The following is a 27,481-nucleotide window of genomic DNA, read 5'->3' on the forward strand; positions in this document are numbered from 1 at the left end:
GTAGGATTTTCACAATCGCCAGAACAGTAGGGTGCAATGGCTGCAAGTGTCGGAGTGCCAAAGTTGCCTTGAAGTCAACTGGCTTGTGACTTGACACTCTGACATGCTAGTCAACTTTCAACTTCAACTTTATTTTCCACATTCAAACAAACAGACAAATACTTATTGGATACATTATTACAAAGAAAGCTGCCAACCATGCTAGCGACCTATCGATTAGATATCGAAAGTCACTCTGCTGATCAGCGATGGAAGTGGCATCATAAAAAAAAACACTGCGCTCCTAGCGATTGCTTAGTATGATATGTCCTTAGGTTGAATACGGTACTAAAGTTTGTTTCAGCTTATATAAGGTGGAAAATTGACTCAAAACACAGTATATTGATAGTTTGATACAGAATGGGTGCAGTGCTTATGCTAGTTGTGTGTTGCATGTGTGGCACACGCTTTAATGGGAATTTACGCGAGCGTGAGTTAGGACTTTATTGATGCGTGCAGTAACAAAAGCCGAATAATTTCCGCCTTACATAAAAGCTGAACAAACTTTAGTTGTAACTTGTTGTTTATGTTGTTGTTGTTTTTGCACTAACATTTCTTGTTATTTTGTTTCTCTTTTATTGCAGGCCAAACTTGAAGCAGAGTTAGCCAAAAGCATTGATATGATGCATATGTAATGGACGTCTTCTTCATCCAGTATCCATGGTATCAGGAAAAAGACTGATAAAATATACTCTTTAGATCGAAACATATTGCTGATTTGTATACTTTGTATTACATCATAATGATTTATGTAGACTGAATAATGCCAGATTACTATAAACCTTCCCTATATCATCTGTGAAGTGACAAAGTATGCAATTCTGGGATTGCGAGTAGCAACCATGAGAAGAATGACTATGCATAATGCTTGCAAACAATTTGATCATTTTAACCTCTATAATCATTTTAATACTAAGGATTGGTTTATAGTTATTTGAAGTTCAGCAGTGTGTGGAGACCTCCATTTTTGAGGAGCTTGATTGCACCAGAGCTCGTACAGCTCTTCTTACTAACATTTCAGGAGTATGATTTACTGAGCTCCTCACTACTTGAATCCCTGTTTTTTACAGATATTAAAAGATTGAGCTCCTTGTTGAGCACCTTAGTAACTCAGGAGAGTGATTAACAGAGCTCCTGCAATTTTCAAAATGAAGGCATGTACAGTGGAATAACTACTATACATAAAGAATTAAGATGCAAAAACTGATATCCATTTTTATCAATTTGAAATATTAATCAAATAAAAAGAAAATGATAAGAAAATATAGGCTTATTTTGATCATATTTTCATCATTTTACCTTGAATTTTTCAAGGAGGGTGTCAATTTAAAGCCAGCGTAGGGCACATGTTAGTAGCCGTATCTCAAAAAGTTTTCAAAATCACATATATCATGTTTTGCATCTGAACTTTTCATTATTATATTCCATAGGATCCTATATTGGCAAAATGGTCCTCAAAATGTGACACTTTTTTTCTCAGTAAGTTTGAGAGTTTTTTTTAAAGAACTAGCTGCTTTAGATGGTTTGAAACCATTGCAGGCTGTATCAAAATTGTACAGAGTTATGGAATGTATTTTAATCACTAATGTATGTCCTGAACATGATGTACATCACTACATGATGGCCATACAAGACTCATAAGAAATCCTGTTGCACTTGTAAAATGTCAACCAGTCGATGGCATATGTGCTCATTACATTCAACGTAAGGCACCTGTAGCTATGTATTTACCAAATTTAATACAATAGTTTTTACAACTTTACCCAAATATTTTACAATTTTTTTGCTACAGTAATACAAAATTTGGTGAGTTTCCAAAAAAATTGAGAACATTTTGAAAAAAGGATCCATCCATATACCAAAATTGGCCTAGCAAAAGGAGCCATTGATAAACTAGAAGGCCAAAAATGCTACCCATGTTTGCAGCACGTCCCCGTATGGTCATTTGTATTGAGTACCCCTGACCTTAACCCTATTTCTGGAATCTTTTTATGTTACATATTAATATAGTCCCTGAAATCAGTTGTACACTATATATACACTGTCAAGTTACTATATGAACAAAGTACACTGTATTTAATTGAGTATCATGTACATAACTGTATATGTTGTGCAAAGTAGACAATAAATATTTTGGAACAATGGAATACAATTAATACTTGCGTTTACTTTAAAATCATAATGAAGTTTTGTGTACAATGTAAACTTATCAATTATGTACTACCCTTACTGGTGATATTGTGGAACTTTTGAACAGGAAGATGTATGTGAATTTGATTTACAAATGCTATGTAGATCTACCTGTCATTTTTAACCAATCTGTTGCAATTGAATTTCAATTTGATAATAGTCAGCCATAGCCAATTATTTAGCTAAATGTGTCTTTAGAACACAAAATGATCAAAAAAAGGTAATCTATTTCCTTGCAATTCCAATATATTATCATTACATTATGATTTTGTTCAACAAAATTTAAGCAGATTTAAAATGCCCAAGATGTGGACACTATCATGGTAATGGACAGAACTATTATTTAAAATAATCTAAGAGTAGCATTCTGCTATTCTAAAACACAATAGAATTCCACCAATAACTTTGTTGCTTTCCGATGATGGACAGTTTGGCAAGTGAAGCTTGTAATTAAGATCCAGAATCTCATTTCCAGCTGTTTCTGGATAACACTAAAACTTCTTGGTTATGGATTTAAACTTCCAAATTACAGTTGAGTATAATTATGATTTAACATTCAACAAATAACATGAAATTGTCAGAATATACCTTGTGTAATTATGGATAGCCTCATTTACATACAGTGGCGTGCGCCTTTGTTGAAAGTGGGGGGTAGGTTGTTCAGTTCCCCCTAATGGAGTCTGATTAGGAGTGTAAACGCAGCGGAATGACTGATTTCCCCGCTTTTTCCCCAAATGACCAACAAAAGTGGGGCATGTGCCCCCTGCCCCCCCCTTTTGCATGCGCCACTATTTACATAAGACTAAAGTTTGTCGTATATTTTTCATCATGTTCATCAATTTGTATACTATTCCTCATGCACTTTGTCAGTACTATTAGTGTGTGCAGGTGATGGACTCCATAAATGAGGCCATGGACTGTTAAGGCTATTCCTCATGTACTTTGTCAGTACTATTAGTGTGTGCAGGTGATGGACTCCATAAATTAGGCCATGGACTGTTAAGGCTATTCCTCATGTACTTTATCTGTACTATTAGTGTGTGCAGGTGATGGACTCCATAAATTAGGCCATGGACTATTAAGGCTATTCACATCAAGTTGTTCACTCCCTGGTACTATTCCTCATGGACTTTATCTGTACTATTAGTGTGTGCAGGTGATGGACTCCATAAATTAGGCCATGGACTGTTCAGGCTATTCCTCATGTACTTTATCTGTACTATTAGTGTATGCAGGTGATGGACTCCATAAATTAGGCCATGGACTGTTAAGGCTATTCCTCATGTACTTTATCTGTACTATTAGTGTATGCAGGTGATGGACTCCATAAATTAGGCCATGGACTATTAAGGCTATTCACATCAAGTTGTTCACTCCCTGGTACTCTCTGAGAACTATCACCATGTGATACTGGCCCAATCATAAAACTGGAGATGTCTCTGTTCCTTTGTGTTGCATGCATAGATAAATTCTCAGAATTAGAATATGGTAGAGTGGTTTGTCTCAAGCTTGAAGGTTGACTTGCTTCTATGATGCTCTTTATTGTTTCCTGTATAAATACAAATATCAAAAAGATGTGTCAGGCCCACTGACCTCTACACATGGATAGCGGGCTTGCACATAATAGGATAGCATTTGCAAGTTCGCATTTGCATGTCTTTCTGGAGGACATGTGGAAGATCTAGATAAGTCTGTGGAAGATTTAGCTAAAGTCTTCCACAGAGGGAGTATGGGTTTTGAATACAAATAGATTAGGTTACTTCCATTTGAAATACTCACTCCAGTTGTGTAAGATATGGGTAAAGCTTTAACACTGGAGGAATATGGGTTTGGAACAGCCCAATTTTTGGCCTTTCCTGTAAACTGTAATGTGTAGATTCACTTTTTGTCCTCATGAATGACAACCCATTGTATTTTCCAGTCTAAATTCTTTGATGAGAAATGGCAAGAAATTCATTAAGGACAGATAAATTGAACTAGTTAACACAGTAATTACCTGATCGAGTCTATCTTGCCAATTTTGTGAATATGTTTGTGTATTTGAACCTTCTTCTGGTACCTTTCCAACAACATATGCTGGTCTCCATGCAGGACCTTGTTCATTCTGTAAGAAAAAGAAGCAAGTCCATTCTCATAATGATCATTTTTTCTCAAAACAGAAATCCAAAATAGCATTCACATGATATGGCTTTTTTTTAAAATTCACATGAAATGGCTTTGTTTTAAATTCCTTTTGGTTGACCCATTTGAGCATGCAAGTGTAAGAAGCTGAATGCTTTCCAATTCTTAGAACCTCTGTATCTTTTTGTGGTCAATCATCCATGGGCAGTCAAATCACAGAACTAAGCAGACACATTTGGTTTTGACAACCCTCCCCATTGTGCACATAGGATACATAGAGTCAAATTTATTTTCACATATACTTTCTAGTCTATTGCACCTATAAAACCAAGCAAAGACCATCATTGACCAGTCCAATGGGTCAGTTGCCTGATGAAGTCTGGTGGTTCCAGACGCAACGTCGCAATAGACGCAACGTCGCAAAAAGTAAGTTCCAGTATTAGATTTAATTCCAAAACTCTACCATCATTGAATGGTGCATCAAAAAACAGGCAGTCAATAATTTGGATTTTGGTCAATTAAAATGCCCTAAATTCCTCCCAATTCAAGTGATTGAGGCTGCCAAGAATTTGTCAACCATGGTTAACATTTGAATACATAAAGTCAATGCTGGGATAGCCATTATAAACTTACAGAATGAGTGAGTGTTTTATGAGATCAAATTGACCTATTTATTTGTGTTGATCATTCCATGGATCAGTCAAACTATATTGTAAGCACAGAACATCTATTGCCTTTACATGACCAGAAATTTAGAGGAGGGACCAGGGCAGCATAAAACTGAAAAACATCCAATTATTTTCATTATGATTATAAAGACTTCATGATTTTTACAAAACAGTGAGAAATCATTATGGGCCAGTTTCTCAAAGCATGGCTAGTGGTCAGGCTTCCTAAGCAATCAGGCTTAAGCCTAATTAGTCCTATATCTGCTGTGCTTACAATTTCACATTGTATGTCACCTGGAAAGATAAATCAATGAAAGGGATCCACATTGGTATGGCTAGCCTGCTGGCTTAGGATGCCTGAGAACTAGCCAGGCTTCAAGAAATCAGACCTATGTGTTTACCTCAGAGTCCTGTGAGAGTAGCTTTGATTTGACCAATTCAGTCTCTGTACAGTTCCTCTTAGCTTGATGAGCACTTGAAACAGCCTTGATGTCAATCCATTCCGGTTTACTTGAGGAGTTAGGTAAAGAGTATGCAGGCTTAGTCTCTTCCAACTTGATGGCCTGGTTGTCATCCTTCTCAGATTTGACAGGTTTCTGTGTCAGGTTGGTTTCATCAATTAATGATCTACAGGTATTATAATGTAAATGAATATGTATGATAAAGAATGGTGATCAATGTGAAGCTAAAGATGTTATATTTTGGTTTTGTCACATATAATTTCAATCATTAAGACTTCAAAACTTCGCTACTGGCTGTAAACTTGTTGACTTAGTCAGTACTGGTACATCAAAAGCTGCAGGCTATACACAACACGGGATGTAAAGATAAACCAAAAAATATTAGCAGAAAAGATCTTACCTATTCAAACATGCTGTTTTACGCCGTAACTGTTCCACATGTTCGTCAACAGTTTTCCAGGGTCCACCCATTGGTGTCTTTTTCTGTAGTTTTCTCTTTGCACCTCGTCTTTTGGATGATATCAATTTTTCCCATGGTGGTAGAACTGCAACTCTGCTAGTGCTATGGCTAATGACAGCATCATTAGGTGTCCCCACAGCTTGTCGACACACTCGATGACCTGATAGCTGGAAGAGATGATGTAGATGTTGAAATAATTAATCCTGTATGGGAAGGGGTATGCAACTTTATTTTGGTAGAGTATGCAGCGAGTTTTTTCAACCAGGGCTACTAAAAGGGGACACCGAGGGAGAGTGAAATTTCGCCCTGAGTCTCCGTAAGAAAGAGGCCAGACAGCTATACTGAGGGTCTGAAGTTAACCCATTTCAAAGAAATTAAATAACCTTTTGGAAGACTATGATGCAAAATATTGTTTCTCTTCAGATATTATGTACATGGCCTTAAAACAGATTCTTAAGAAAAAGTTCAATAAGGCAAAACATCCATCTTTATTTTAGAACAAATTTGCACTTGAACGAATCTTCTCCTACCATATATACCATTCGGCCCATAGGCCTGGCACAGCCCAATATTGCAAAAGCAATAAATTAAAGGGATGCTAAAACATCAAAACAGCAAAAATAATAAGAACTAGAGCGGTTCTCGGCTTTCGCTGTTCTCGGTAGTGTGGGTTGGTCCGTATGTGACGTTTCTGTTCAGAACCTTGTGTGACCCTTCCCCCCCCTGACAAGATAGCACCTGCTGCACGCTGTTTATTTATTTCGCCCTAAATTATTTCTTTACTTGTGTTTTTAGATTTTGAAGTTTATATCATGATAGCACACGCTATGTTTTATACCAACCACGCTTTCTTTTTGAAAACAGTTCTTGTTTCAAATCCTGGTCCGCAATGTCAACATTCAGTTCGTTCATAAAATATGGCTATTTATTTATGTCGCGTGTTAAGTAGTTCTTTATTTTTTGCTCGAAGTGTATAAATATCATCAGACACATGTCACATTTTTATGTATGATTGTTCATTATCTAATCTTACAATATATAATTCTTTAAACTTATTTCTTTTTTTCTGTTTCAGTGAATATCATCCGAAAAGTAGGCCTCTGCACATTATGATTTTCCTTGTTTTATTTAAACTCTTTATTGAGGTACATGCGGTGCGATGTTATATAACTGTATATATTGCAGGGTTGCCAAACCTGCGATGTAATAGGCCTAGGTCAATAGGATGAGTTTTGAAGATTTTCCTTGCGACAATTTCCTGTCCTATAGACACCAATTGATGGTTAAGAAAAATATTGCATGACGTCCTATAGACACCAATTGATGGTTAAGAAAAATATTGCATGACTTCTCAACATTGGCTTACGCGACTTCTGGTAGTTTTTTATCTCATAGAAACCAACGGTTGATAAAAAAAATATTGCCTTTTCAATGATTTGACCCATGGTTTGCCCTCATTTGTTTGGCAACCGTGGTCTGTGTTAAGTGAATATATTTCGGTAAGAAAACAATTATCATAGACCATGTAGACAGAACGGACAATAGTCATAGGCGCTCTCCTCCATTTTGAGAAATATACTTTTATGATCAGCCTTAAAGTTTTACCTTTTAGTGGGTTAAGCCAAACCTAAGTGGATGAAATAAATCAACACTTCTGGCACTGATTGGTTTCCGTAGTTGCTATATGGAATACGCGCTGTCTGTAGCTACAAAATTGTCTGCAAATCGGCTTTTGCCGGGCCTCTCTTTTTCAGCGTTTTTCTCATTAAATTAGGGTCCCGTTCAAATAAAAAATAAACTGGTGTCTAGATGTAATCACAGTACAGTTAACACACCAGGAAAATTATAGAATATACAACAACCTAGTTACACCTGTAGACCGCGAACAAACATGCACCTGGTCTGACCTGGCCGTATCACTTAGTGTTCTCCCTACGGATACCCTTAAGGGTCACACAAAAATTAAACCAAAAACACAGAAAAACAAATACCATCTGGTTTCCAGAGAGAAAAAAAGATTTTACATGCTGCAATCAGGTTTAATTAGACATGTTAGAGAGACGCATGATCTGGTGGTCCAAACATACATAATATTAGGCTGTACACTTGTTCCTATTATACTCACCGAGCCAAGCTGCTTGTATGCTGCACCATGGGGATCATTGTTTTGGTGAGCACTGTAAAATTAATTATAGTGAAAACAAATAGCAATTTATTACATTACACATGTAAGCTCATGTACCGGTAAAGGCACAAAAATACTGCCTGCACATGAATCTGCACAAGATCTCAGTAATGACTTTGCCACCTTCTTTACTGATAAAGTCAACATAATCTACTGAAGGCATTGAAAAGAACTTGAGAATGCCAATGTTGCTAGTGATGTAGCTCCGTCCTCACCTGTTGATTGTAGTTTTCATGAATTCAACCCAGTGAGTGAAGAAGAAATCTTAGCTCATATCAACAAAGCACCATCAAAAACTTGTCTTCTGGACCCGTTGCCAACATGGTTCATAAAACAAAACCCATCAATGTTTGTTCCAATGATCACCGAGGTTGTCAATACATCTCTCAGCTCTGGAGTGTTCCCATCCTCATTGAAGCACGCTGTCGTTGCTCCAATCATCAAAAAACAATCGCTGGACCCCAACGAGTTAAGAAACTATCGCCCAGTATCAAACATACCATTTGTGTCGAAAGTCATCGAAAAACATGCTGTCAATAACATCAATGATTACATGACCAGAGAAAATCTACATGAACCCTTACAGTCGGCTTACAGGACTTCACACAGTACTGAGTCGGCCCTGCTGAAAGTTAAAGACGACATCATGCAGCATGTTTCTCAGCGCAGAGGTGTATTCCTAGTCCTTTTGGACTTAAGCGCAGCGTTTGACACTGAGAGCCACTCAATCTTGCTTGATCGCCTTCATCATGACATCGGTGTAACAGGGACTGCGCTGAAATGGTATAACTCTTACCTGTCGGAGAGAACATCGTGTGTTTGTATTGATGGGGTGTTCTCCAACTCTCATGTTTTGAAGTATGGCCTACCTCAGGGGTTCGATCGTGGGCCCACAGTCATTCACCATCTACTCTGTTCCCATTGGTCGCATAGTACGGCAGCACAGACTGCAATTCCATACGTATGCTGATGACATACAACTGTATTTGCCATTCAATCCATGTGACCCACAATCAATCACAACTTCGCTCTCACAGCTCTCTTCGTGCATTTTTGACATCAAGTCATGGATGACGAAGAACATGCTCAAGCTCAATGAAGAGAAGACAGAGTTTTTTGTTGCTGTTCCTGAACATCTCAAGTGCAAGATGCCTCCTGTATCCTTGCAAGTTTGCGGTAAGACAATAACACCTTCTGAGAATGTCCGTAATCTGGGAGTTGTCTTTGACACTTCAATGACAATGTCTTCTCATATCACAAGTCTCTGCACCAGTCTCAACTATCAACTCAGAAATATATCGCGCATTCGCAAATATCTTGACTTTGATTCTTGTCACTCTGTCATCCGGGCTCTAGTTCTATCAAGACTCGATTACGGTAATGCTTTATTACTTGGCTCCAACAAAACTGACATCAAACGGCTCCAACGCATACAAAACTGGTCTGCGGTTAATTTGTGGTGCGCTGAAATTTGACCATGCCACGCCGTGCTTACAACAACTGCACTGGCTACCTGTCAAAGACCGTATAACATTTAAGATCATTGTACTCGTCTATAAGTGCCTCCATGGAGCTGCGCCCGACTATTTAGCATCTTGCCTGACTCTGTACCAGCCGCTTCTGAGCTAGTCTTCGTTCAGCTTCTGACATCACCCGGCTATCCGAACACACTCCTACTAAAACACTCATATCTGCTCATAACCGGACTTTTACATATATCGCTCCGCACATCTGGAACAACTTACCAGCTGAAATCAGAAACTGTGACACACTCTCCAAGTTCAAAAAATGTCTGAAAACACACTTGTATCCAAATGATGAATAATGTTTTTGCTTGTATTGTATATTATATATTTGCCATTTTCTCTTATTGCCGTTTTTCACTGGTTCATACTGCGCTTTGATCTTGATGTAACAGCGCTATATTAAATGTACTTTTGTATGTATGTATGTATGTACACATGTCTCGCTCCTGTATGTTCTGCAAAATCACATTGTTTTTAACTTTTTATTTGGTAAAGTAATTAACAATCTGGAGGCTGGATCCATGCAGCATCTAAAATAATCCAATAAAATAACTTTGTTTTATGATCATGGAATTTCCTTTTGCAAGAGGTTTGCTGGCACTATCTGAGGCTACCTCACACTTTATGATTGAAACTCTGAAACTCTGAAATTATAGTTCAGAACAATCAACTGGACTCACCTAGACCACAGTTGGATTTTGATGGGACATACTAATATCAATTGAGCTCAAATTGGGCTGGTATTCCAGTTGAAATCCATACACCCCCCTATGGGGGGTAGACATAAGTTCTTCCACACAAGGACTGAGAATTTCAAATAGTGTTACCTGAATGGGGGACTCCATTTGAAATCTACACCCCTGTGTGGGAGATTGAGGTCATAATTTCTATATACCGGTATGTGGTTTATGGATTTCAACTGGAATAGCCCAATTACTTTCTTTTACTGGGAACCTTCTTTCTGATAGCACTAAAGACTACTCTCTTTCCTACCTGTGGAAACTAGTGGAGTCTTCTCTTGAATTGGAATTCAGCAGGTGACTGAATGGATCAAGTTGCTCCTCTCTGACTTCATGATTTGTAGGGCTTGAACATCGCTTGGCTGGCTTAGAGGATCTTGAGGTGAAGTCACATTCCACCATTATATTTTAGATATGGTAAGAGATTTAAAAAAATGTCTTAGGTAAACTATCTACTGAATATGTAGTTGTAGAATAGAAAACAAGAATAAACAACTTTAAAGCAAACTTGACCAACCCTAACTTTGGAAATCAGAAAATGTTTTGTTTTTTACTGTACAAAAGAATACCGACCCTTTTTTGGAAATTCCTGGAAAAGTTTTTTTTTTCTTTTCAAATTTTTGCATTCTGAAGATGTAGTAATAAAAATGTATTTTAGAGCTTGTGTTCAACATTTTAGTTGTTTTGTAATGTTAGTTGATTCATTTTGACACCAAAATTGTCTGATTTTTCATATTTTGTGCCTTAACTAATACAAACAGTAGAGTTTACTAGAAATTAAAAAAAGAAAAAAAGAAAAAGAAATCCCGACCGACCCAATTTTTAAATATCATTTGTGGGCAAGAATGAAGGGCAATTCCATGTTATGGACACAGACCTAGTGTCTGTGTTATGAACATGTTTAGAAAGGTTTGGTTTTTGAGAGCTCTATATTGAAATTTATTTACAATTTTACATGCACTGATTTTTAACATTTTTTTGTTGTTGTTACTTGCTAATAATTATAGAAAACCTTATTATTTAAAATCAGCTTCATCTTATTCATAGGCAAAAAAAAAAGTTGCTTGATTGTCTCATTCGACCGACCAATCTGGAAAAAGGTGTTTTTTTTTGTTTGGTTTACTGTATAAAAGACTACCTACCGACCCTAAACAGTTTCTTCACACTTCTAAACTGTTTTAAACACATGAATTAAGTGGTATGCAATAGAGAAATATCCCAATTCACACCTATTTGGACTATTTGTTAACCTAATTTATAGGCAAACATTCACGAGAACTATGAGGGTAAAATACCTTATGAATGGCAGGTTCTTTTTCTTGCCAACGATTCTTTCTTGCCCTTCAGGTGTCTCAGATGTGTTGGCACCCCTAGGAATCTTCCTGCGATGCATGCCTGGCATCAATCAGTGAAAACGTCTTGTTTGTAATTCTGCAGTGCTTCCAATTGGCTGCTCACAGTCACACAATCTGCCAATAGTCAGTAACAATATTAAGGCATGTCAGTTGGCAAATTAGTTTTTATTTTCATTCTTTTCAATTTTGCATCCTGGATTCACTGGTTTCTTCCCAAACAAAAATTGATGAGAGCATCAACTTCAATCAAGGAAGCCTGTCAATTATTTACAAATTGGTTTTTTTTTTTTTTCATGACAAGATCAAGATTAGACTGCTGTTTCAAATTCTGTTTAACATTCACCACGATAGGATGAAAAGAAGCAATCTTAATCTTTCTCTCCAGCATCAAAGGGAGGTTGAGGAATAGCCAAGTCCAAGACAACACTGAACACTACAGTGTTACGACCGATAGAATAGGATAAGGCGATCCTCGGTTTTGCCCAATAAACCCTTACTACTCAAAAACTTAGCCCTATTGTGCACAGTGTCGACTTCCTATTCGATAAATATAAATTTAATACTCCGTTGGTGAGCGACGGGCGACTCTTATTTCACCGAACGCAAGAAAAGGAGTTCTATCTGATTGGCTAGCAATCGATCGCTTAGGTAAACTTAGTAGTCAACTACAAACTCAAAAACTGAGCATCGTATTCAATTCGATTGAAATCGATATTCTATTATTGCCGTAGATAAAGAGAGTGATAGTGTGTCAATAATGTGCATTGTATTGCAGCTGGATTTTACATGCATTCTTTTATATAAATTTTTTCTCAAAGAGTTGAATATGATCAAAATTTTTACTCAGGATTTCAAATTTTTTACCCATAAATTGCAGTTAAACATATCCACAGCAAAATACCGGTCCTCACTAATTAGTGTATTTAATTTCCAGTTAGTGTATTTAAGATAAAACCTGACAACAAATAAAATTTTCTTGCAATAGAAATATCATATGGGATACTGATATGGTAGGCCGCAACCGCCACAAACGTGGAGCTGCTACTGCGTAGCTGACTTTTTGCTCCGTGGAGCCAAATTGACCAATCATGATCATGTTAGAGTTTTTCATTACTCGGAGGTAAAACTGACTAATTAAGTACGACTTACTCATTACGTTGAAGCGAATTTATTCATTAAGAATTTGCCAGACGAGCGTCACGTGGTTGCAAGATATCCTCGGTCACGAAAGTTATGATTCAAAAAGTAGTTTATGAAAAGTACGAACTGACTTATTATTAAGATGGACATGCACTCATAAGAAACTCATACAGTACTGTACATAACTATATAGATAGGCAGAGTGGTGGTAAACTATGCACACAGTTCTGCGATCTGCAGTGTATCGCCGGGAGCTAATTTGTATAACTTGCGCAGTGTCCCTGCGAATTCGACCTTCAGCAAACTGCAAACCAGTTCGGATTTACTTTATATACTAGTAGTAGGCCATACATACTGTAGTTACTGTCCATTTTCCTATACACAATACTCAGTGCGCTCACCATTGACGCGTGACCTCTACAAATAGTGTATGTTAGAAGTATAGGCCATTGCCTAGTTGACGTCACTACTGTGTAAAAAATAACCGGCCAATATTTAAAGTAGGCCCTATTCTCTGAAATTCTAGAAAATATAGTTTTGTAACATGTCCTAAATTTTAGCTAATTTAGGTGTTTGGAAATATTGGTACAATAAAAAAAAAAAATATGAAGAAATTATTTCTAAACCGTGTTAAGTCATTAAGCTTCTCATTTTCAAGAACGCTGGTTAACAATAAGCAGACTATTGTCTCATTTAAGTAAACAAAAGCCCACAGTATTGTTACCTTGCGTTAAGCTTTATAATCGTTCACCCAACTGAAACTATAATACCAGCTCATTGCTCATTGCACAGGTAAAACAGACACAAGTGCAGTGTGTATTTAACCAGAGAAGATCTGATGTAACATAGTTGAGCCGTTTTTCATTGAGTGTTATCTTGGTTTAATAGCTTTTAATAGGGTTTAAGTCCTTCAAAGGTCGTGGTGAGTTCTACTGTAGACATGACTGCATCATGATTATTTTTAAGTCAACAACATTCAACAATATGATCACCGTGATAGTATGAGAGTATCAGTACCGTGGGTGTCAGTGATCCTGGCCTGACACAGTAGACAAACAAACAAACAAACACGCCACACACATGACACATGTATGCAAGGTAACATTGACTATACACTAATCAAACAATGGTATTGATCCTGTACAACTGGTCGTGGTTTATTTACAATCGATTCATTTAAAATCCCCATAGTAAACATTAATTTGGCAAGAGTTTTCTCTCTGGAGCGAGGATGCATCCACTGGCTCCAGCGTAATGAAAAGATCTAACATGATTGGTCAATTTAGCTCCATGAAGCGAAAAGTAAGCTACGCCAGTAGCAGCTCCACGTTAATGGCGGTTACGACCAGCCATATATTGATCATGCGAAAATCGTAAAACATAGAATAGAAACAGTGTGGCAGGCGCCAAAATCTCAAATTGTATGCTTAGCCTGAGTTGCACGGCCTATCTCGAATAAAATCACCATGCGTAGTTGTTGAAAAACGTGAGGATTCATCGTACTATCACGGCAATTTTTAACACGAAGATATAGGGATGTTGACGGTGTGTGGTGTATAGTAATTGTAACCCAGCCTAATTCCAAGACCTAGAGGAAGAGAAACTGCCTGCTAGCTGACTGCAAAAGAACCAACGTAAACTCCATAGTAAATGCCAGCTGTACAGCAGATGACAGAACAGTTTGGCAGGACATTGTGATGCAGATGCCACCACTCAATCCCCAGTTGGAGTGACCAGCATAGGTCTTAGGTCTAATTCCAACCTGTGCCCTGGGGCCTCAGACCCTGGCGACAACCAGAACCTAAAAATAAACTGTAACCTCCTAAGCTTATTTGTAAGCTATATGCCACTTTTCCTGATTTATCAGGAATTCCTGATTTTTGCCATTTTTAGACAAAAGTTCAGGATTTTTTTGGCAATGTATGAGTGGCTACTGGCTACACTTTCCAACTTCCTGATTTTTTTCAACAAGCAAGTGGCATCTCTGGCTATATAGGCAAAATATTTTATTCTCGATCATGATAGAATGTACCGTCTGTGTACTGTCACGCCAGCGTACTTTTCTTCAAACAACAAAATTGCGTGACCAAAGACTGTGATTGGTCAATTCTCAAAAGATATGCTTGCGCCGTAAAGCATGTGGTCTTGCGTCGACTCTGCGTAGTGGGTACCCAAGTTGGCTCTCATGATCGAGAATTTATGCCTGCCTACTATAGTAGTACTACAGTAAAATTAAGTATTTCTTGGCCAAACTGGAACACCTTAGTGGCTTCACGATAAACACACACGAATATAGCGCAGTACAGAATGAGAAGAAAGCATACATGCGCCTTACAAAATTGACTGTGTACACGCTTAGTAGTAGTACGCTAAAAGTTGTTTTCTTTAAACTTCCGTGGTCGTGCCTGTGCGTATCGCGCACACGAGAGTAAACACAAAAGCAATAAACAATCACGCTGATTGGCTGATCAATGCACTTGACAACAAGCCGGCTGACCCATTGGTCTTCGGCGCGGCGCGTAGTAGGCGACTTTGTCACTTCTACGCGATCGCAATTCACCAGTGCGTACCCGGACCACGGAAGTTTAAAGAAAACAACTTTACATGGTCATATACCATGTATACTCATGGATGCAACGAGCATATGTTCCAGTTTGGCCAAGAAATACTTACTGCAGTACTAGTAGTACCCCTAAACCCCTACACATGCATGTAAAGTGCCCCTTCAACATGTTAATAATATCAAAATCATGTTTATGATGTTACATGGATGGTCATGGACAGACATGATGATTGATGTCATCCATGCATGGACTGCTGAATATTAACTTAAGCTTACTAAAAACTTAAAGTTAAACGACGGCCTTAGCAAGACTTACGTTATAATTATTTTAGATCAAGTATGTCATGATACAATTTTGCTAGTAACATCACTCCAGCTGCACAAGAAAAATTCTATTGACAAAACCGCCAACAAAACAAGCACGGAAAAAAATTAAATGATATCTCGGCTCAAAATTCAGCAGACGACTTTTTTAAACGCAGCTTGTCGTCGTACTTGTCAGAGAGCTTATTTACATATTGGAAGTGAAACAACGTTTTCTATTGGACTAAAGTAAGTTAATTGAAACTTTTATCCAATCACAACTGATCTGTGATTGTAGTGATTGTAGTCGTGTTATATATACGCATGCGTGTTGAATTGTGTTTGTACCGGGGTCACCAGTCCAGCCGACATGTGTTCGAAAGCGTTTCATTGGTTTCATAAAACGTTTTGCCAAGTCCTTTTTATTCATCAACTAAAATCTAAACCTTTTCATATTATATTATCACTAGGCGGTTACCCGTATTTCGCGGTTCTCGGCTGTCATAGTTATTGGCTTTTGCAGATCTCAAACATGGGCTTCCTTGGCCAAAGTTACACCCACTGACCAAGTTTGAGCTCCATGAGCAATTTGAAATCTTTGTTTTTTGACCTATGACCTCTCAACCGTAGGTCTGACAAAAAGGTCACAATGGAACTTTTGTTAGTCCAATTTCCACATACCCACCAAGTATGAGCTCCATAGGCAATTTGAAATTTTTACCTTTTTGACCTTTGACCTCTTTACCGTAGGTCTGAAGAAAAGATCACCGTGGAAACTTTTGTTTGTTAGTCCAAGGTCCACCCACCCACGAAGTTTGAGTTCCAGAGGGGCAATTTGAAATTTTGACCTTTATTGACATATGACCTCTTAACCGTAGGTCTGACGAAAAGGTCACCGTGGAAACTTTTGTTTGTTAGTCCAATTAGGTCCACCCACCCACCAAGTTTGAGCTCAATGGGAGCAATTTGAAATTGTTACCTTTCTTGACCTATGACCTCTTAACCGTAGGTATGACGAAAAGGTCACCGTGGAAACTTTTGTTTGTTAGTCCAAGGTCAACCCGCCCACCACGTTTGAGCGCCATAGGAGCAATTTGAAATGGTTACCTTTCTTGACCTATGACCTCTTAACCGTAGGTATGACGAAAAGGTCACCGTGGAAACTTTTGTTTGTTAGTCCGAGGTCAACCCACCCACCAAGTTTGAGCGCCATAGGAGCAATTTGAAATGGTTACCTTTCTTGACCTATGACCTCATAATTATTAACCGTAGGTATGACGAAAAGGTCACCGTGGAAACTTTTGTTTGTTAGTCCAAGGTCAACCCACCCACCAAGTTTGAGCGCCATAGTGGCAGTCTGAAATTGTTATCTTTCTTGACCTTTGACCTCTTAACCGTTGGTCTGACAAAAAGGTCACCGTGGAAACATTTGTTTGATAGTCCAAGGTCAACACAGGCATGGCTAGATTTGCTCCATTTAAAGTATTTGAAATTAGACTTCAATTGAACTTGACCCCGTCCTTGACCTTTGACCTTGAAAAATATAAACTTGTTCTTCCTCATACCAAGCTGCACCCACCACCAAGTTTGAGCCCCGTATGACCAATTTTGAGCTTCATAGGGGCAGTTTGAAAATTTTATCTTTCTTGACCTTTGACCTCTTAACCGTTGGTCTGACAAAAAGGTCACCGTGGAAACATTTGTTTGATAGTCCAAGGTCAACACAGTGGCAAGTTTGAGCGCCATAGTGGCAGTCTGAAATTGTTATCTTTCTTGACCTTTGACCTCTTAACCGTTGGTCTGACAAAAAGGTCACCGTGGAAACATTTGTTTGATAGTCCAAGGTCAACACAGAGGCATGGCTAGATTTGCCATTTAAAGTATTTGAAATTAGACTTCAATTGAACTTGACCCCGTCCTTGACCTTTGACCTTGAAAAATATAAACTTGTTCTTCCTCATACCAAGCTGCACCCACCCACCAAGTTTGAGCCCCGTATGACCAATTTTGAGCTTCATAGGGGCAGTTTGAAAATTTTATCTTTCTTGACCTTTGACCTCTTAACCGTTGGTCTGACAAAAAGGTCACCGTGGAAACATTTGTTTGATAGTCCAAGGTCAACACAGTGGCATGGCTAGATTTGCCATTTAAAGTATTTGAAATTAGACTTCAATTGAACTTGACCCCGTCCCTGACCTTTGACCTTGAAAAATATAAACTCGTTCTTCCTTATACCAAGCTGCACCCACCCACCAAGTTTGAGCCCCGTATGACCTACGGCGGCCTCACATTAGCAGTCACAGACAGACAAACAGATCTACAGACAAACAGAGAATAGCGTATTATTATATAGATGTTCGTGTCAACGTGTTTTAGATACAACTTTGATATAAAACTGGATCGATTGAGGAAGCGGGAGGGGACGTGAAACATGTTTACTTTTTTATTTGGCCTTATGCAATAGTTAGGTGAAAAGTAACCAATTTTGAAATAAAAAATTAAAATTATCTGGAGAGATAGAAAAGAATAAACTGTTGAGAGCAGACCTGAAGAGAAGACAAGAGGAAGGTGAAGAACGATTGGTCATACGTAAGGGAGAAATCTTACAATTAAGTATAGAAGAGTATAAGGAGAAACCAGTAGTTACTAAGGAGTCAGAAGAATCTGATAGCGACTCGGATGGTGATGAACCTTTTATGATGAGTGAAGAAGGACAACAAGATGGACACCTCGACTCGTCAGGAGGGTCCATTTCGGATCTAAGTCACAGATAATAAACGACGGCGAAGGGATTCACTTTGTAAATACAGTTGTTGAGGTTGCACCTAATTTTTAATAATTAAAAATTAACTGGCTCAAATTAACTGGCTCATTTAAATTAACTGGCTCAAATTAACTGGCTCAAATTAACTGGCTCATTTTAATTAATTAATAATTAATAATAACTGGCGTTGGGAGTGCTTAAAAGCACTCCCAACGCCAGTTTAAATCACCGCACAGCCCCCGCACAGCACATGACGAGAAGAAGCCTTCAGCGAACGGTCGGGTGTAGTATCTACACTAATGCTGATAGTCTTCTAAATAAGAGAAATGAATTAAATGTCATCATTGGCGACATGAACCCAGATGTTATTGCAGTCACAGAAATCTATCCTAAGACACATTGGGAAACACAAGAATGAGAAGAAACTGAAAATTTAATATTTCCGAGTTCCTAGTGATTTTGTTTGATCGCATTATTTGTGTTTGCTAGTTGTCATGGTTGTTATCTTACAGATAATGAGCTAAACAAGTTAAATAAAATGTGTCTGCTTGCATAAATTGTACATAGTCATAACGTAGGCCTAATCATTTTATGTGAAATTATCGTAGCCACTCACGTAAGCTCACGTACATGGCCAATTGTCAACAGGAATCGTGGAATTTGGCCTCTAGAACATGGACAAGAGGGAAGCAGGTGTGCATTTTTGTAAGCAATATAATATCATAACTATTATACACTACACGTTATCATGGTTATAAAGCTTTAAGACTGTAAACCTTATGATCTAGGATAAAAATACAATTTTGTCAACATTGGAGCTTCGACTCTTTACTTAGACTATGCCATAGTCCAATTTTGATAACAAAATATGTTATTATTAATCATGATGAACCCATTCCGTTGAACTCAAAAATTATACTGATGTTTATTAGAATTAAATTGTTCAATATAAAATGGTCATAAAGAGGTTATATAATTAGATGATTAGTGACAATAAAAGTTATATTGAATGCAAGATATCTTGCATAATTATAATTGCTCACTTAATATTGAACAATTCTGATTTTGGAATCTACCAGTTCATTGATCGCGAAAGCCCGAGTAAAAAATCCGACTATGCACTTTGACTTTTAAGCAGAACTTTTCCCCGGGACTTTGGTCTCTAAAACACACTCTAATAGCATGTGCCCGGAAGATTTAAACCATAGCCAGATCTGGGCGACCAATCACAAGCCAGGTCCATTTAAAGATGCATTACATCATGGCCAATTTTAGTTAGGCCAGAAATTGGCCTAACTTCTCCATAGAGTCCCGTGTTGAAAATGTTAACCGCAAGTCAAAGTAAGTAGTCCACTTGGGAAGCTAACAGAGGGAGTACGGTGACTGAGAATATCAGATGTGAAAATCTATCAATTGCACACAAATTAATACAAATCAGCGTTTTATGCTTAACTGTAATAGCGCCCATGCAGAGTATGCAAAATGAGCAAGTGGACTACGGAGAAGTCTACTCTTTACTCAAAATTACTACTTTCCTCTGTCGATTGGCCCAAATAAATTATATAGGCATTGTCCTTTACTTTGAAAATGTTCATAATCATATACATATTTCAAATGTTATTAGTTTGGGCAGTTTACGAGGAGCACCGACAGTGGACATCCCTCTTCTCCTGATTCTAACCCATTAATGGTTCAGATGACACCTCATCAGTGATGCAAGTGTAGGCATGAAATCAGAACATTGTTTGAACGTTTTTGCATCATCATTTATATCACGTGATCATGGTGATCATGGCAATGTAATAGGTGTCCATTCTTCACCCCAAATCACCCATAGCCACTGTATCTTGTATTTTCTCTTCTCGCCCCTCACCCCTTCTTTTTCTTTAAAAGGGGTCCAAGTGCTCACATGTAAAGATTTTCTAATCATGCTTTACGCGGGACTGCTTGAATAATCGCAGCATAAGATGCTATATCAAAAACCGTCTCTCCTTTCACGTCTGGTGGTCGGATCTCGTATCGCTGGAGTAAGGTGGTCATCAATAGCAGAACCTGCATCTTAGCCATTCCTTCTCCAGCACAAGTTCGTCGACCTATTTTGAAATACAAAGACAATACCCCGTTGATTATATTAGGCTATTAAATTGTCAGCGTCAAGTCGTCGGCATCTTCATCATATCTTCATTATCATCATCATCATCATCATTATCTTCATCATCATCATCATCATCGTCTATGTCTCGTCGTCGTCGTCATCATCATTATCATCATCATCATCATCATCATCATCATCATCATTATCTTCATCATCATCATCATCATCATCATTATCTTCATCATCATCATCATCGTCGTCTACGTCGTCATCATCAATGATCATCGTCGATCGTCGCCGTCTACGTCGATGTCATCCCAGATCCTCATCATCATCACCTCAATTAATCGTCATAAGTAACTACTAATATATAAAGTAGGACTGAGAATAATTAGTTTATTATGATTATGATTGTGTTGTTGTTATTGATGCTGTTGCTGTTATCAAGTACCTGTTCCAAAAGGATTAAATTCAATCCGCTCCTGAAAATGTCCTTTTTCGTCTAGAAAGCGTTCAGGTTTGCATACTTCGGGATCCGGCCACGTAGTTGGGTCGTCACAAACGGAGCCGATACAACCAACCAATATTGCTCCTCTAGGTATGGTATACCCTCTCAGCGTGGTCTCATCTCCAGCTAAATGAGGTGCACCCACAAAATTTGGAGTTTGCCGCATGAGCTCCATAATCGTAGCTTGGGTGTAATGAAGCTGGTGTCTATCTGACCAACACGGCAGCCGATCTCTACCCACTATGTGGATGATTTCTTGGTGAACACGGTCTTGGATTTCTGGTAACTCTGCTAGATGAATTATGATTCGTGAAATCGCATTTGCGGTGGTATGTGTTCCTGCATTCGTTATAAACACCAGTCCGTCTCTTAACAAGTCCCCGTCGTGTTTGGAATCAAAAGAGAGCTGCATTTCGTTTCGATATACATCAATGAGATTTGTGATTTCATCCTTTTTGGATGCATGTCCTGCAATCAGGTTGCCCATAAAAGACAAGACGTATTCTGTACAAGTTGCTTTTTGACGTACGTTTGATGGAGACAGTATGTTAATGGGTATTGGAAAGAATGAAAGAGCAAAAGAACGCACACATGCCGCATTTAACTCCAGAATAGTGTCCAGAAGTTTGTGTAACTTTTGATTACTCCACTCGAAATGCTTGCCCGTAGTAAACGAAAGTACAATATTCGCCGTAGCATTCCGAAGGAGTAACGAAACATCAAAATCTTTACCGATTAGATGTTTGATTTCTGAAGATAGAAGTTGGCATTCTTCCTGAATCACCTGTTCAAGGCGTTCTGTTTTGTACCCATAGTTTCCTTTCAAGGCTCCTATGATAATCTTTCGGTGGATTTTAGCAGTATCATAACGGATCCCTGAAAAACGAAACGAAAAAACGAAAGAGATTTTATTATGAAGAATTTTAAATGGAAAACATGATATTTCCCTAGGGTAAAAGTTATGTGATATAATATGTTTGCATTAGGGAGATCAGCAAGCACTCACGTCCGTTCACCTCACTATGGTAGAGCACTTATAACATTTTACAGGTTAAGAAATCCTGGTCTTCAGACACGCTACTGGACACGCTAGAGTTCATTCAGTTTGTCACTGAAGTCGGTCGCTCTCGCGGCTCCCGGGAACGCTAAAATTTCTTTCTGCAACCATAATGGGCCGCAATACACCTAACCTTTATGATTGCAGAAAATAAATACGCTTCCTGGACTTGCTGTATTCCATGTATAGGCTTTTGGAAACGAAACTGCATGAACAATTAATGAAACTATAGGATTAATGCTCGCAAGCTGGGTCGATTGCAAAAAGAAGCCATAGAGGAAGGTCGTATAAATTTAGCTTGACTTTGGCCCAAGATTTACCAGAAGAATTTGATTTTGTCTCTCTAATTTCTTCTCCCCTCTTCGAATTTTCTTTTCCCCTATAAACTAGCCTATAAGTTAAAACCTGGTATGGTCAGCATGGTCAGGGCCGGCATGATTGTGGACTTTCACCATTTTGCACTTCAAACTTTACTGATAAATTTTCTTTTCCCCTATAAACTATAGGTTAAAACCTGGTATGGTCAGCATGGTCAGGGCCGGCATGATTGTGGACTTTCACCATTTTGCACTTCAAACTTTACTGATAAAAGTTTATTTGTGTAGCGACGGTCAGTTTATTTGCTGAGGTATTTGCTATAGCGAATGGCAATGCGTGAACATGTACATGTATAGGGATCATTAATTTGTTAAACCAACGCACATTCTCTTTGAGCATGTTGGGAGTCCATTGTCAAGCATGATATTCCATCTCAAGAACCAGTTCCCCCTTCCCCGAGGGAGGTCCTATGAACACAGTTTGAATTTTATTTTTTTCAGTCCAACACCCTAAATGACATGTACAGGGTGTCCCAGAAAAAATTACCAGGCGAATAAATTTGGACGTAAGTCGATATCAGAATGCAAAAATTTAAAAATCAGCGTGTAGCCCATCTTATTTTGCATCTTATACGGCAATTTCACTGGATTCGGTTGACTGATTGCGAGGAAATGAGCGATTACATAACGCATGCGTCAATTCACTTCATTCCAAGTTTGAAAGAAAGATCATTCAACACAATGCGCACTAGTGGTTAACTGTCAATGGGCTTCATATTTGGTTTTGTTTGGTGAAATCCTTTTCGTTAATAAATTCTTTTTAAACAATCTGTTTCTTGCAAAACATTTAATTAGGTTTTGTTCAAATTTGAAAACCTGCACGATATTGAAAATGAAAGCTTGTATGTAAGATAATGCTTGGTATTAGTAAATATCTTTTTTCGTTAATGTTGATATAAAATTGCATAAAGAATTATTGCATAAAGAATTCCAGCTGGCTTAAAAAATTCTCACACGGCACATTAATGTTTTTGGAATTGTAATGCAAAGTTGAAATCTTTTAAAACTTCAACATTAATGTTGCATGGTATAAAAAAATCACACGTAAAGCTGTAAGCACTTGATCATTGCCATTCTTAGCTCAAATGTTCTTTGGAAAGTTAAAATATAACATATTGCACAACCTAAAGAATTAAAGTTGGAAAGCTTCCAATTACAGAAATCAAGATTTTCTTGGAAAAACTGTTATTCATGTTCAGTGAAAGCATGAATAACATAACACCGTCGGATAATAAAATAGATAATGTGAACTAAATTTAATGAGATATACAAACTTTAGGAAGTGGTGAGCGAGTATGAAAAACGCGCCTGTTGATCAAACTTGGAATGAACTACATTGATGCTCGCATTATGTAATCGTTAATTTCTTCGCAACCAATCAAGCGAATCAAATACATATTTCGTATGTTATGCACAATAAAATTTTAAATTTTCTGATTCTGATGTTTATGTCTCGACTTACGTTCAATTTTATTCACTCGGTATTTTATTCTGGGACACCCTGTACAGGGAGGGCGGGTTAGTGTAGTGGTCTTCTCACTCGCTTCTCACCGCTGTGGCCGGGGTTCAATTCCCCGCGGTGCCACATGTGAGTTTGGTTGCCGATCCATGCTCGTCCTCGCAGGTTTTCTCCAGGTGCTCCGGTTTCTTCCCATATCCCTGTCCCGTCATATCCGGATGGCATCCCTTAAATAAATGTAACGGGGAGTATTTATGCCATGGATGGACAGATGGATGAAATTCATCGATGATAGTAGGGACAAGGGTTCTGTACAATTATAAAAGCCTAATGATGATGATGATGATGATGATGATGATGATGATGATGATGATGATGATGATGATGATGTTGATGACGATGATGATGATGATGATGATGATGATGATGATGATGATGATGATGATGGTGATGGTGATGATGAAGTGAAGTACCATCTATGCAACAGTCTTAAATAATAACCTTAACTAAGCATTTACTTTACGACAAATCTTAAAAATACATAACCAGTTAAAGATATTAAACAATGAAGAGGTAAACATTTGAAGTACTCTTAAACTTGAAAATCAAAGGATGCCTACATTTTCATGATCAATGAGGTAAGTGACCTTTTCAAATTAAAACTAAACTATGATCTATAAAAATACTTCCAATTAATATGATGGAAAATAAGAAGTTTACTTCATAATGATCATGATCAACTACAGATGAAAATATAATTTGATATGAAACCAAAACACCCTACATGCAGAATGCATTTATGATTCTACATAAATTTAGGTCATGTGAAAATGACAAATACACACAAAACCATAATTTTATATGAAAATAATAAATTGCCATAAATGATGAATATAACATAATTTGAAATGAAACCAAAAGTAAAGGGGGGTTCTTGACGGTTACACACACCCCTGCGAAGAAGAAATGTCGTCCGCGACATTTGTAAAAGATTAATACGAGGAACATCTTTGGGTTGAAAACATGTTCAGATGGAAGTATTAAAATATCAACTTACGATCTACATCTACATCTACATAAATACTCAACAAAGTTGCATGAAAGCAATATCTAGTTGAGGTGATCAAAGGCGCCAGTTGAATACAACATGGCTATACAAAACTGAAGAAAAAATACATTAAATTACATATTATTAATACAACTCTTGAAGCAGTCAACTGATTTGGCAATATACACGGAAGGAGGTAGGGCGTTCCATTCTATGATTGTCCGGGGAAGAAACTATATTTGTAGGTGTTTATGTGAGGTGTCATAACTCTAAACCTTTGGGGATGGTATTGACGAGTTTTAACTGTCTGCGCTTGAACATATTCAGGAATGGGTATTGCAATTTCACCATTTTGAACTTTATACATTGTTGTTAATCTATGTTGTCTTCTTCGCTGCTCAAGGGAAGGCCACTCCAGATTTTGAAGGATACTAGTGACCGTGCCCTCTGTTCTCCGGTAATTGTTGGATACAAACCGAGCTGCCCTGCGCTGTATTGCCTCAATTCGTTGGATGTCGGACACATTATGGGGGTCCCATACAGCGATGGTATTAACACACAATGTCTGAATAAGTTTATGATCTCCCGTGAATCTGACCCGGGGAATCCAAGTGCTTACCCTGCATAAATGGGGTCAATCCGTCTTGAAAAGTGGGGGGGGGGGGAGGGGAAGTCATTTGGCCTGAATTGTTAAAAAGTGCCCCCCTGCCCCCCTTCCAAATTGGCGCACATGCCCTGCTTATTAATTATTATCCTTTTCACAAGGAATAAATAAATGAATGACTTACAAGATTGCGTCTCGACTATCGCTCTGTCGCTTAAAGACGGATTGGTATAAGCTTCCTTGATGACGTCATCCTTACTCAAGATAACTATTTCTTGGCCACAAATGTTAACACTGACTATATCACCATCGCCATATTTATCGAGGAGATGCTTACACATTGTGTTTTTATCCATTTTTTTCACAAAGGCAAGATACAACAAAGTTGGGACGCAACCAATAATAGGCCATGATTTCGGACCTGGTGGTAGATTCTTCTTTGCTGACTTTCTGCGCCAAGAGATTATGAGTATGCCCAGTAAACCAAAGCATAATGCATACGGGCTAAAAGATTCCTGGAATAAATTGCCAATAAAAAGTAACATTTTCATACTTTGACTACAAATAATTATTATTTCTATGATACAGTCCGTCCTCTTCAACGATGAGACGCGAGAATAACCAGCTATTACCATGCACCTTAATCAAAATCTGATTTCAGATACTGGGGTCAAGTTTAATTGTCAATAGGCCTAGAGATTGTTAAGATAATGTATGAAAAAATGGTATACACTTTTATTTTAACAGTAAATATTGCTCTCTATATGATTAATCGAATGAACCTCCACTCACCTAAATGTTATGAATAATTATAATGATTTTATAATTTTAATAAACTTCCATTTTATCGCGGCAAATTACAGCACAAATGTACAAATTATGAAAGAAATAAAAGATTAATAATACACATTGTCAAAAATACCGTAGGCCTATATGACACGAGAAAAGGCAACGTGGACTGGAAAGCAGCTGAGAGATAACAAGCATATTATTTTTCTCAAGAATGTTAACATTATACAGATGATTGGCTACCATCTGGCTGCATCTCCTAATACCTTAATTCCAACATGTCCAATCTGTTCTGTCCTGAGCTAGACGCTTGGCTTGCACTAGGTTCATTCCTGTCCATTCTTTGATGTTGTCAAACCATTGTTTCTTCTGTCGTCCTCCCCTCCTTCTCCCTTTCCTTCTATTACCTGGAGTGTTAGTGCGCTGCTACTTCTTCTGAGGATGTAACCAAGGTATGTTATTTCTTGTTTATACCAACCCCCCAAGCAGCTGTCTCTTTACTCCAAGTTCCTCAAGAATGCTTCTGTTTGTTCTTTTCTCTTAGTATATTCTTTCTCCAGAACCACATGTCAGCAGCAATACCCGGTTCTCATCTGCTTTAGTCCGAGTCCAGTCCTCCAAACCAAAGTACACTCCATACCAGTATCTTGATCAGTTTCATTTTCAGTTCTGTTGCATTTCGATCATTCCACAGATCCTGAAATTCAATCGTTCTTCCTTTGGCCATTCCAATCCTGGCTTTGATGTCTGCCATGATGTTTACACTGAGCCAGATACTTGAAGTGATTCAACTTCTGTCCTATCTGCCAAATAATAGTTTTGGACATTCTTCATACAGCAATATCTCAAATGGGATGCCCAGATGATATCACATGTGCATGAGTGCCAACAAATGCCTCTTCATGCCCGTTCTTTTAAAACGTTTTGGCTTCAATAATATTTCTGAGCTGACACGGTTGACTGGGCTCCTTTTTCTGGATTTCGGTGACATTTGACATTCTTTTCTCACTGACAAGCAGTAAGAACGTG

At 38.0% G+C, this 27,481-nt stretch overlaps 3 protein-coding genes across 3 annotated transcripts in view; 1 reads left to right on the forward strand and 2 right to left on the reverse strand.

Annotated features, from left to right (window-relative positions):
* Positions 1-2,303, forward strand: part of LOC140171126 (HAUS augmin-like complex subunit 1) — a 30,470-nt gene extending 28,167 nt beyond the window's left edge. The window contains exon 8 of the mRNA XM_072194309.1: positions 624-2,303. Within this exon, the coding sequence (XP_072050410.1) occupies positions 624-674 (51 nt within the window). The 3' untranslated portion in view covers positions 675-2,303. The remainder of the gene's footprint in view (positions 1-623) is intronic.
* Positions 2,304-3,020: 717 nt separating this feature from the next.
* On the reverse strand, positions 3,021-15,863 carry LOC140172099 (uncharacterized). The gene is made up of 8 exons (XM_072195445.1): positions 15,765-15,863; positions 11,686-11,859; positions 10,644-10,766; positions 8,065-8,116; positions 5,880-6,106; positions 5,420-5,645; positions 4,226-4,333; positions 3,021-3,778 (listed from the first exon to the last, which is right to left on the reverse strand). The coding sequence occupies exons 2-8, from the start codon at positions 11,790-11,792 to the stop codon at positions 3,503-3,505; spliced, it is 1,119 nt and encodes a 372-aa protein (XP_072051546.1). The 5' UTR covers positions 11,793-11,859; positions 15,765-15,863; the 3' UTR covers positions 3,021-3,502.
* A 4,578-nt stretch (positions 15,864-20,441) lies between these two features.
* On the reverse strand, positions 20,442-27,206 carry LOC140172040 (cytochrome P450 2H1-like). Its single transcript, XM_072195387.1, has 4 exons — positions 27,093-27,206; positions 25,848-26,178; positions 21,062-21,994; positions 20,442-20,608 (listed from the first exon to the last, which is right to left on the reverse strand). Exons 1-4 carry the CDS (start codon positions 27,204-27,206, stop codon positions 20,442-20,444), a joined length of 1,545 nt encoding a protein of 514 aa, XP_072051488.1.
* Between the last annotated feature and the right edge of the window lie 275 nt (positions 27,207-27,481).

Source organism: Amphiura filiformis, chromosome 15, assembly GCF_039555335.1.
Source record: "Amphiura filiformis chromosome 15, Afil_fr2py, whole genome shotgun sequence".
Lineage (NCBI taxonomy): Eukaryota > Metazoa > Echinodermata > Ophiuroidea > Amphilepidida > Amphiuridae > Amphiura > Amphiura filiformis.